Source organism: Ursus maritimus, unplaced genomic scaffold (assembly GCF_017311325.1).
Source record: "Ursus maritimus isolate PB19 unplaced genomic scaffold, ASM1731132v1 scaffold_16, whole genome shotgun sequence".
NCBI lineage: Eukaryota > Metazoa > Chordata > Mammalia > Carnivora > Ursidae > Ursus > Ursus maritimus.
Genome location: NW_024424008.1, coordinates 58223443 through 58235673, shown reverse-complemented (window position 1 = coordinate 58235673; position 12231 = coordinate 58223443). Strand labels below are relative to the sequence as shown.

General features: G+C 35.4%; 1 protein-coding gene across 1 annotated transcript in view; it reads left to right on the top strand.

Annotated features, from left to right (window-relative positions):
- The window catches only part of CUL5 (cullin 5), an 88115-nt gene that overhangs the window by 63975 nt on the left and 11909 nt on the right, over positions 1-12231 (top strand). Inside the window, exons 8-13 of the mRNA XM_040631260.1 lie at positions 54-147; positions 1857-1987; positions 2223-2330; positions 2814-2878; positions 10465-10597; positions 11408-11539. Of these exons, the coding sequence (XP_040487194.1) occupies positions 54-147; positions 1857-1987; positions 2223-2330; positions 2814-2878; positions 10465-10597; positions 11408-11539 (663 nt within the window). The remainder of the gene's footprint in view (positions 1-53; positions 148-1856; positions 1988-2222; positions 2331-2813; positions 2879-10464; positions 10598-11407; positions 11540-12231) is intronic.

Here is a 12231-nt window from a genome sequence, read left to right as displayed (position 1 = left end):
GTGGAGTAGGTTTGTGTTTCTAATAGCCTTGACCAATTTTTGATATGTTTCAGCTCATGGAATGCTGTGTAAATGCCCTGGTGACATCCTTTAAAGAGACTATCTTAGCAGAGTGCCAAGGCATGATCAAGCGAAATGAAACTGAAAGTAGGTAAAACATCATATAAAGTTCTCATAATCTTTTAAGAGGGTACCTTTGAGCAGATTACTTTTAATAAGCTGCTGTTAGATCATCCTTTCCTACGTAGGTATATTTGTTACAGTAAACTGTGCTTAAGGAAAATGATAAAATGTTTAACAGCAGTACTGTAAAGACGGTTATAAATTTACATTTTAAACATTCCACCCTTTGGTATCAATACTTGTGTGTAGAGAATGGGGGTGGATTTCAGTTTGTTCTCAGATGTACGGCTCTGCTTTTAAAGACTAATTTAAATGATAAACATCTGGGAGAGACTAGAAGTAGGTATTTGACTTTTGTGTGGAACTTCTTGGCGAATATTTTTAGAAAGTAATACAACAGTCCACGTTAATGATCTTCATCCCTCTCCCCTAAAATATGTAACAGTTTAAGATATCTGCAAGTGTACTTATTTATTACTGACACATTTTCTTAATAAAGATAGATTTTGGGAGGTTGTGAGTATATTACAGCCAATGTGGTAAAAGTTACCTATATTTCTACTACATGGAGATAACAACTTTTAACCTTTTGATGTATTCCTCTCCAGGTTTCATTGTGTATAATTACAAAGTCCTATTTAATCTCTAGTTGCATTTAAAGTATGTACTTCGGTTCATTTAGGGTCATACACTTGTAGTTTTGTAGTAAAAAGCTCATTGGCATAAATGAAATACTTGAATTTTTGTGTGCCAGGCTAAACAGAGTTATTTCTGATCCATGTTGGGCTCCCTTCAAAAGTATTTTTGTAGTGGGAACCAGTTCTATGCAGCAAGATTTTTGTGAAGGTCAGTTAAATGGTGTAACGAGAAAGTGCTTTTATAAACTGAAAAATTCCCTATGAATACAGTTTTATATTATCTCTGATACACTTTTATAATCACTTTGAATAGTCTGATGATGTGATTTTTTTTTTTGCCACTTGATGTGGCACCAATGTATTTAATATTGTGTCTACTTTATGAAATATACTACACTTCTGTGTAAACTTTTGTACTACTTAGAATAAAAAATCCATTATCATATGGTCTCATTGATATTTGGAATTTAAGAAACAAGGCAGAGGATCATAGGGGACGAGAGGAAAAAATGAAATAAAATGAAACCAGAAAAATACTAAAAAAAAAAAAAAAGATGAAACCAAAGAGGGAAACAAACCATAAGAGACTCTTAATCTTAGGAAACAAACTGAAGGTTGCTGGGGGGTGGGTGATAAGTGGGTGATGGACATGAAGGAGGGCATGTGATGTAATGAGCACTCGGTGTTATATGCAACTAATGAATCACTGACCTGTACCCCTGAAACAAATAATACATTATATGCTAATTAAGTGAATTTAAATTAAAAAATTGGAAAATAAATAAAAATATTCTGTTGAGTTGAAGGTCAAATGACTCACCTTTTAAGAGGAGTTAAGTTTTGTGGTGTGTGATCACTTTTAATTAGAGTTTCTTTTAAAAATAATTTTTGTCAGAGAAAGTGGATCAGTAAGTTATAGTACTTATTATAACAACTCCTAATTATATCCAAAGAATACTAGTAAGGTTCTCAATTTCCAACTAATATTTCTCCAGACTTTTACTATCCTAGGCATTCTAGATCCAAGATACAAATCAAAGAGAAAATTTATTTTGATGGATGAGATGCTTACATGAGTGTGTTCTGTTGTTTCAGAATTACATTTAATGTTTTCATTGATGGACAAAGTTCCCAATGGGATAGAGCCAATGTTGAAAGACTTGGAGGAACATATCATTAGTGCTGGCCTGGCAGATATGGTGGCAGCTGCTGAAACTATTACTACTGTAAGTTTCCTCTGTGGTGGTGATAGATGTGCGTCAGGGTTGGGTATTTAAAATCGTAATTGATGACAAAACAGTAGTGTTGGAATGCCTTTTAATATCAAGAAAAAAATTTTTCAGAGAATTTCCCAAATTTTAGAGCTACAGTGTTTTATTAAAATTTCGTTTATATTTTCTCATTTTTTGTATTTTCTTTTTTTTAAAAAACTCAATTGAGTATAAAACATTTTATTTTTAGGACTCTGAGAAATACGTTGAGCAGTTACTTACATTATTTAATAGATTTAGTAAACTCGTCAAAGAAGCTTTTCAAGATGATCCGCGATTTCTTACTGCAAGAGATAAGGTATATATTCTTGTATATTAACGGTATTGTCATGATGTTCTTTAAAAAGAAACTTGCACCACTATGCTACTAAATTATAAACTAAAAACGTAGCAACTTTGATTTTTTATCTGTGGAGGACAACCATTTTTATTATATTTGGTTTGTTACATGTTTTTGTAAGAATTGGGTATGCTTATGAAGTAGAATCTAGTTAGGAAATTTCTCTCTCCTCCTTTTTTCAAGAATTTTTTAAAATATTGAATTCCTATTCATCCATCCTTTAAGACCCACCTCAAAGTACACTTCTCGAACTTCCCTTATACCCTGCCTCAGGGGTATATAAAGCTCCCAAATTTATTATATCAGGTCTGTTCTCTCCCTTACACACTAAGCTTGACATTGCCACATGGGTGTTTAATAGAGGCCACAGACACCTTTAAAATATCAAACTGTATTTTAAATATTAAAAATAATGTTCATTTCATTGTAAATTCTTTGCAGGCATACAAAGCAGTTGTTAATGATGCTACCATATTTAAACTTGAATTACCTTTGAAGCAGAAAGGGTAAGTTTTTAAAACTGACGTTTAAAATTCTTAACTTTTTTAGAGTGTTTTATACATTATTGGGTGTGCATAGTGCCCTATCTCCCTAAATCTATTAGGTTTGATTTTTGTTGCTGTTGTTTTTTTTTACTTTTATGATTTTTTGCTACCTTTGAATATTAAAAACTGTCTCAAATTTTAATTTCATATTATCTCCTTTTGTGACCCAGAAATGTTGATCTTACTTTTTAGGTAGAAAACTGTTCTTAATCCTTTAGAATCTCTACGTGATTGTTTTTTCCTCCTTATTAGTCACTAAAGTTACTGTATTACTTATAAAAGCATAGAATATAACTCGGTTCACCATAATAAAAGAGGGAAGTCAGTTTTAATGTAAATATATTGCCATTTAACAAATCAAAACAATGAATTAAAATGGATTAATTAATAAATTTAAAAATTAATAAACCTGAGCTAGTTTTGGTACCTTTAGAGTAGTACTAAGCACTGAAGGTTAATTGGAAAAATGTTTTGATACAATTTCTAACTAAGAATTGCTATTTTAGGGGCACCTGGGTGGCTCAGTCAGTGAAGCATCTGCCTTCGGCTCAGGTCATGATCCCGGAGTCCCAGGATGGAGTCCGACATCGGGCTCTCTGCTCAGTGGGGAGTCTGCTTCTCCCTCTGCCTGCCACTCCCCTGCTTGTACACACTCTCTCTCTCTCTCTGACAAATAAGTAAATAAAATCTTTAAAAAAATTTTTTTTGAAGATTTATTTATTGGAGAGAGAGAGCACGTGCGTTCATGCACTTGAATGGGGGGGAGTGGCAGAGGGAGAGAGAATCTCAAGCAGACTCCCCACTGAAGAGGGAGTCCCAGCATGGGGCTGGAGCCCACGACCCTGAGATCATGATCTGAGCTGAAATCAAGAGCCACTCAGCTGACTGAACCACCCAGGTGCCCCAAGAACTGCTGTTTATTTATTTATGATTTATTTTACAGAGCACATGGAGGAGGGAGGGGCAGAGGGAGAGAGAGAATCCCAAGCTGACTCCCCACTGAGTGCAGAACTGGTCAGGGGCTCAGTCCCACAGCCCTGAGATCATGATCTGAGCTGAAACCGAGAGTCGGCTGCAACCGACTGAGCACCTAGAATTGCTATTTTAAACAAAATTTATATATAACGCTAAAATACTTGAAAAGTACCTTTCTTAAGAACGAAAAGTAATTGTTTAGAATTCTTTATTTTAATCGTTTTCATTTTGTCTTTTTTAGCTGTATAAGTTGAATGATATTACAGTGGAAGATACCTGGGTCATACAGTGTTATAGTACCTGGCATAGTTTAAGAGGCATTTGTCTTGTTTTCTTTATACATTGTGAAATGTATGAAATACGTAAACGTTGTGTCTTCAGAACCTTTTCATATGGAAGTCTGGAAAAGACTTCCTTATTCACCCCTGCTCCTAGCATTTTTTAAAATTTTCAAATTTTTGTCACTCTGTTGCTTTATCAAATATGTATCTTTTTACCCATCCATCAGTCAGCTTTTTAAATGGATTTCAAAAGACGTTTCAGGGGACGCCTGGGTAGCTGTCAGTTAAGCATCTGCCTTCGGCTGAGGTCATGATCTCAGGATCGTGGGGTGGACCCCTATGCCGGGCCCCTTGTTCAGTGGGGGAGTCTGCTTCTCCCTCTCCCTCTGTGCCCCCCCCCCCCACGTGCTCGTGTGCACACTTGTGGGCTCTCTCCCCCTCTTGCTCAAGTAAATAAAGAAAATCTTAAAAAAAGAAAGTTGTTTCAGGCACCAGTAACTTTTATTTCCTGAACACTTCAGCACGCAGTCATTAATTGACTTTAGTGTTGGTTTATGTTTTCAGGTAAAATTTACACGCTGACATATGCATAAGTCCTAAGTGTATAATTTTGTGAGATTTGGCAAATGCGCCTACACCCCTTTTAAGATGTACCATGTGTTCATCATCCTTGAGAATTACCTCATGCCCATTCCGTCAGCGCTCCCCCTGCTTCCTTCCCGAGGCAGCCGTTGTTCTGGTTATTTCAACATAGATTACTTTTGCCTGATCTAGGACTTTATATAAATGGAATCATACAATATGTACTTTGTCAAGTTTCTTTCAGTGCAGCATAGTGTTTCTGAGATTCACCCATGTTTTTGCAAATCAGTGGTTTGTTTTCCCAAGTGTTTGTACCGCTTTACCCTCTACCAGTAAAATAAGGGAGTACCAGTTGATCCTCATTTTCACCAACATTTAGTGTTGTCATTTTAACTTTAGTCATTCTGGATGTGCGTAGTGATTATCTCATTATGGTTATAATTCCATTTCCCTTATGACTGTTGCTGTTGAGCACTTTTTCTTGTACTATTTGGCCTTCTTATATTTTACTTTATAAAGTATCTGTTCCATTTTTTCCACTTTTTTTTTTCCATTGCATTATTCCTTTGTATTAGGGAGCTGTAGACATTCTTAGATATTCTGTATGTAGATTCTTTGAGAGATACATGCTTTTCTTTTATGGTTTTTGCTTTTTTATGTTTTGTCTAGAAAACCTTTGTCTGTTTCTACCCCTATGACATAATCTTTTTTGTTTCTTCTAGAAGCTTTATAATTTTAGCTTTCACATTTAGTTCTAACATCCATCTTAAATTAATGATTATTTATAATGTAAGTAGGGGATTAAATTTAATGATTTTTTTTCTTTTCCATATGGGTAGCAAGTGGTTTCATCACCATTTGCTGGAAATGCTTTCCATCCCCCCTGCATTGCTTCGGTACCTTTTGTCAAAAACCAAGTGACTTAAAACTATGTGTGTATTTCTGGGCTCTCTGTTTTATTCCATTGATTTATTTGGGTGTCCTTTGGCTGTTACTGCATAGTCCTAATTAATACAGTTCTGTAGTCAATAGAGTAGTTTAATTTTGTTCTTTTTTTTCCATGAACACTTTTGATGTTCTAGTATTTTGTTAGTATATAGAAATACAGTTGATTTTTGTATATTGATTTTATATCCTGTTACCTTGTCAAAGCTGTTAGTTCTAGTAGTTGTTTTATAGATTTCTTAAGAGTTTTCTATGTAAATAATCATGTAGTCTGTGACTACAGACAGTTTTATTTGATCTTTATACTACTTGTTTCTTTTTCTTGCCTTGCTACACTGGTAAGGGTCATAAGGAAGTGTTGAATAGAAGTAGTTAGAGTGGGCATCCCTGTCCTTTTTGTCAAGCTTGGGGGGAACCTTCAGTATTTTATCACTAAGTACAGAGTTAGCTGAGGGTTTTTCATATATGCCCTTAATTAGATTGCTTTTTATTCCTAGCTTGTTAAAAGTTTTGATAATGAATGGGTATTGACTTTTATTAAATGCTTTTTCTGTGTTGAAATGAGCATAGGTTTTTCCTCCATATTCTTCTGATGTGGTGAATGCATTGGTTTTTTAAAAAAACAATTAACCAAGGTTGAATTGCTAGGATAAACTCTACTTGGTTATGATGTATATTATTCTTTTTATATAGTCATGCATTCAGTTCACTAATAATGTTGGTTAGATATTTTTTTTTTTCATCTATATTCATGAAGGATTTTACCTCTTTCTTTTCTGGTCTTTGTGCCCTGTATAATTTTCATTTTTGTCATGTCTGTCATTTTCTGGTATGAGGATTATGCTGGCTTTGTAAGAAGGATTGAGAGTTATTTCCTCTTTTTGTATGTTCTGAAAGAATTCATGTAATTGGTATTACTTCTTCCTTATGTTTTTGATAGAATTCATAAGTAAAACCATCTGGCCTTGGGGTTTTCTTGATGGGCTGATGTTGATCCCAAGTTCAGCCTCTTCAGATTTCTTACGTAACCTTGTTTTAGTTGTGGTCAGGTGTGTTCATTCTGAGTTGTCGGACTTACGTTAGAACCTCATTAGGATGAGGAATACATCCACAAGGAAACAAGGCCAGACACTGTAGTTGTAAATGAGTATGTGTATCTCTATGTTTGTCCATGGAGAGGGCCTAGCAGCAGTGACACCCCAAAAGCAGTGAACACAACTAGGACAGATCTAGTCCGCTAAATATTATCATCTGCTGAAAGAAATTAGGGCTCTGTGAAAAATGGCTGATTCTACCAGAGGTAGACTGTTTCTTAACAAAACGGCAGCCCAGTCCCTGATTGGAGCACAGTGATTAGCCTCTTCCATAGCAGAACAGAGTGTGAACCCACTCTTACTGGAAGATGACATCATCGGGTGCCTCTGTGATGCTTTTGTATTAGTGCCCAGTATTCAGTATGACATTCCCAGGCTTGTGAAGGCAGAGATACTTAGGATCAATTAAGAGAAAAACCTTTTTAGAAACAGACTCTTAGATGATCCCCGTGCTGGAGTTAGCATTAAGGACTTTAAAATAATTAAGATCAATAGCTTAAACACACTGATACACCACTCACACCCACTGGAATGGCTAAAATTGAGAAGACAGTAACAAGTGTTGGTGAGGATGTGGGGAGATTGGATTCATATATGGTTCATATATGTAGCTACTTTGGAAATAATTTGATAGTTCCTCGAGAAGTTAAATATAGAATTAACTGTATAACCCAGCAATCCCACTACTGGGTATATACCCAAGAGAAGAAAAACGTACACCCTCTCAAAAGTTTGTACATGGATGTTTGTAGCAGCAATTTTCTTAATAGCCTTCCCCAAAAGGAAACAACCCAAATGCCCATTGTCTGATGAATGGGTAAGCAAAATGTGGTATAGCCATGGAATGCAATATTATCCAACCATAAAACGGAATGAAATTCTGACACACGCTACAACATGAATGAAACACTGAGAATATGCTAAGGGAAATCAACGACATATAGAAGGACACATTTTCTATCATTCCACTTATATGAGGTATCTAGGATAGGCAAATGCACGGATATAAAAAATAAAATAGACATTAACAGAGCCTGGGGCTGGGGGGAGTAGGAAGTTACTGTTTAGTGGGTGTAGGGTTTCTGTTTAGGACAGTGAAAAGGTTCTGCACACAGATAGTGGTCATATTTGTAGAACATTGTGAATGTACTTAATGCTCCTGAATTGTAAACTTAAAAATGGTTAAAATGGTAAATCTTTTTACCACAATAAAAAAGGTAAATATTTTTTAAGAAATGAACTACTAGTATATGTTACAAGGATGAATCTTAAGAACGTTATGCTAAGTAAAATAAGTCAGTCACAAAAGACCACATATCGTATGGTTCCCTTTATTGAGATGTTCAGAATAAGGAAATCCATAAAGACAGAAGGTAGATGACTTGTAGCCAGGGGCTGGGAGGGAGAGAGAGCTGGAGAATGACATTTGACTGCTAATGAGTATGGGCTTTCTTTTGGGGATAATGAAAATGTTTTGAAATTTCATTTTGATGATAGTTGCACTAGTTTGTAGATATACTTAAAAAACACTGAATCGCGCACTTCAAATGGATGAGCTGCATGGTATGTGAATTATATCTTAGTAATACTAAGTTTAAATAGAACAGGAGTAATAAAGAATACATATTAATGGACAAATAGGTGGAAATTGTTACCTGAGAAAAGGTAAAATATCTATAGCAACGTGTAATTGGAATTATAGAGAACAGAAAAGGGGGACATAAGCAATATTTGAAGAGCTATTGACCAGAAATTTCCAAAATGGATATAAGATGCCAGCTCTTACATTCATGCATCTCTTTGAGTCCCAAGCAGAATAAATACAAATTAAACCATTCCTAAGTATGTCATAGTGAAACAGCTAAAAACTGAAAACAAACAAGTTCTAAAACAGCCACCAGAGGGGAAACGACACTGCCTTCACAGAGACAACACTGAAAGGCTGACCGCTGTCTTCTCAGCAGGCGAATGGGAGGAAGGGAGACAGGTAGACCACTGCAGTTAGGGCAGCAGTTCACGCAGAAGCTAGGCATTGTCACTGTGAATAAATGGGAAGAAATAGAGGGATTCTTGGGAAGTAAGTTAGTGGTCTTCTGGTTGTAGGAAAACCTTCCTGGAGTCCGCCGGTGTGGACATCTGCTCTCCTCTACACTGGAGCCCTCTGGTGGGAGTGTTGCTACAATTTGTCCTCTCCACTTCTTCCCACAGTAAATCTTCTCTGCTTTACGAAGAAAGGCGTACATCTCTCTGTTCTTACTGTGGTGTGTTGCCTTGAAACATGAAAAGCCTCCAAGTTTCATAAGAAAGGAATATTTTAGGGTGCCTGGGTGGCTCAGTCGGTTAAGCATCTGCGTTCAGCTGAGGTCATGATCCCAAGATCCTGGGATAGGGTCTTGTGTTGGGCTCCCTGCTCAGTGGCAAGTCTGCTTCTCCCTCTCCCTCTGCTCCTCCTCTCCCGCCCCGCCCCCGTGCTTGCATGTGCTTGCTCTCTCTCCCTCTCTCTGAAATAAATAAAATCTTTTTTTTTAAAAAGAAAGGAATATCTTGAAATATTGGGATTGATGTACAGAAAATGAATTAACTCAGTGTCAGATCCTTTTGCAAGTTACATGGTTTCCAGTTCTTGGCTTCCACACAATTGATGGCTTATTTGATGCATTACTAAAAATAACCTTTTTGTTAGATCTGTATGTATTTTTTAAGCACATAACTCAGGAGGTTCTCAACGAGTGGCATAACATCAGAAAAACTTCTTCCAGTCCCATGTACTTACTTATGTGAATAAGATTTTTCAGGATAGACGTACAGTTATAAAAATAAAAAGTAGAAATAAAATTGATTGTAATTTCTGGATTCGTTAAGTAGGAGGGAAAAATTTCATCTACCTCACGAAGATTTTGCAAATGTGTTATACACACAGACACGACATAATTATGTTGTTTTTGGTAAGTTGTGTACTGAAAATAATTTGAATAACTCAATTCTGCGAAGAATAACACTTGAATTTTATATAAACAAATTTTAAAATGTTGAACTTTAATTTATTTACATTTATAATTTAGAGAAGCTGGATAAAGAATAAATGCCAGATGAATAAATTCAGGACTTCTAAGCATAAAAATACAGTACATTGGTTTCTAAATTTTGTTAGCAAAGTAAAATAGAGATCCAAGTTCTTCATTGTTTAAGGAAAGTTTGTTTAGTTTTCTAAAATGGGTAATGGTAGGTATCACATAACTGGAATTTAGGTTACGTTGGATACTTTCCAAAGAACAGTTTTTTCTTTACATAATAATGAAAAGTTCTAAATGTTAACTTATAAATATGCAAGGATTTATACAATTTTTTCAAAAGTATTTAGCAAGTTTTAGTACCTGAGTAAAAATTTTTAAAGATCACTGACAAGGTCACCACTCGATGGGGGGTGGGGGCAGGGCAGCACCCAGGGTGCAAAGTATGTAGGTCTCCTCCCAGCATTCTGCAAGTGCACCTGTGGGAACTGAGAGTAATTGCCTCTTTAAATTATGCACCCTCGTTGTCTTGCTCATCCTAGTCTCAGTGCTGATCACTGGGTTTATACAACATAAGAAATTTGTGAAAAATTGGCTTTAGAAAAAATAATTGCAGATATCATTCACTTTTCATCAGCTGCTTTTAATTTGTTTTTTAGGGTGGGATTAAAAACTCAGCCTGAATCAAAATGCCCTGAGCTGCTTGCCAATTACTGTGACATGTTGCTAAGAAAAACACCATTAAGCAAAAAACTAACCTCTGAAGAGATTGAAGCAAAGCTTAAAGAAGTGGTACCTATTTTTTTTAATTTCAAAAAATTTAATTACTTTACTTTGAGTTTGTGTTGTGCTTATAAGACTTTGCGTGATAGCAGCTAATGTGAAATTTTACAGTGTAAGATCTCTGTAGGGCAGCTATTTCTCTTCCTGGAAATTTTTATTCTGTAGTTTCTAAAAAAGGGAAATAGTATTTAATTCTTCCCCTTTCTTGATTGTTTTGAAGGAATTCAATGCTAGCTCCTATTAAAAGACAAAGGGAAAATGGAGCTGGTGGTGTTTGGAATGACAGTAGAGAGACCGGGAGTTTGTCACTTCTTTCTTTTTGTGAGAGCTCAAAATAGATAACTAGAAATGAGCGAATGTAGGTAAGAGTTAGTTGCTTTCATTTTTGCCTCCTGGTTGTTAGTATAATTTGCTATAAGCCCAGGAATACAAAGAAGAAAAAAAATAAAGATAGAAAATATAGACAAAAAGACTTAGAAGATTAGTGTAAGATCAAAGTGAAAAGGCTATATAGAAGAGAAATTTGGGGAAGAACCCTTAATTTTCATGTAAACTTTTATTACATTATTTATTAAATCTAAAAAATTGATGTTTATAGGAACTAAAAGGTTATGTGATTACAATTTCAAATTTGCTAGCTTTTGAAGTGGTAAAGTAGGGTATTGGGACTGGTCATTTTTCAGAGATGGGTGGTTCAGTAGGCTTCTATCTATATATACTTATGTGAATTTCTGGATTTTGACATTGGGGGTATGGAAAGGTCTCAGAGAGTTGGCTAAGAATATACGTGAATTGAAAGTAACTTTGTTTTCTGTACAGCTATTGGTACTTAAATACGTACAAAATAAAGATGTTTTTATGAGATACCACAAAGCTCATTTGACACGACGTCTTATATTAGACATCTCTGCTGATAGTGAAATTGAAGAGAATATGGTAGAGTGGCTAAGAGTAAGTAAATTTTAAATTTTTTTTTTTTTTTTAATATAGCACATGGTTCTTCTGTGTGCTTAAGTAATACATTTTGGTGATATTAGTGCAAAAGAAGTAGGGGATGTTTTACAAGAGCATGGCATCAGTTATATAAAAGAAAATGATATCTAATAAAGCATATATTCTTCTTCTTTTTTTTTTTAGGATAGGGAATTTTACTTATTTATTTGTTTGTTTGTTCTGTTATGTTAGTCACCATACAGTACATCATTAGTTTTTGATGCAATGTTCCGTGATTCATTATTTGCGTATAACACCCAGTGCTCCATGCAATACGTGCCCTCCTTACTACCCATCACTGGGCTAACCCACCCCCCACGCCCCTCCCTTCTGAAGCCCTCAGTTTGTTTCCCGGAGTCCATAGTCTTTCATGATTCGTCTCCCTGCTGAAGTATATTTTCTTAATAAAGACTTTTAGTGAAACACTTTTGCTCTTGGTTTGCTTCTGATGTTTTGCAGTTTTGTATTTCCACTTTCATTTGAGTTGACCTTATTAAATGGGTTATGGGACAAATCATTGAATTTTTAAGGTGTTTTCAGTACTAAATGCTTAACTGTAGGGATGTTTGTAAATAAAGACTTTTATATAGCTAAGAGAACCAATATGTAAAAGATGATGGCTTATTTAGGGTAAACAATGCTAATTTAAG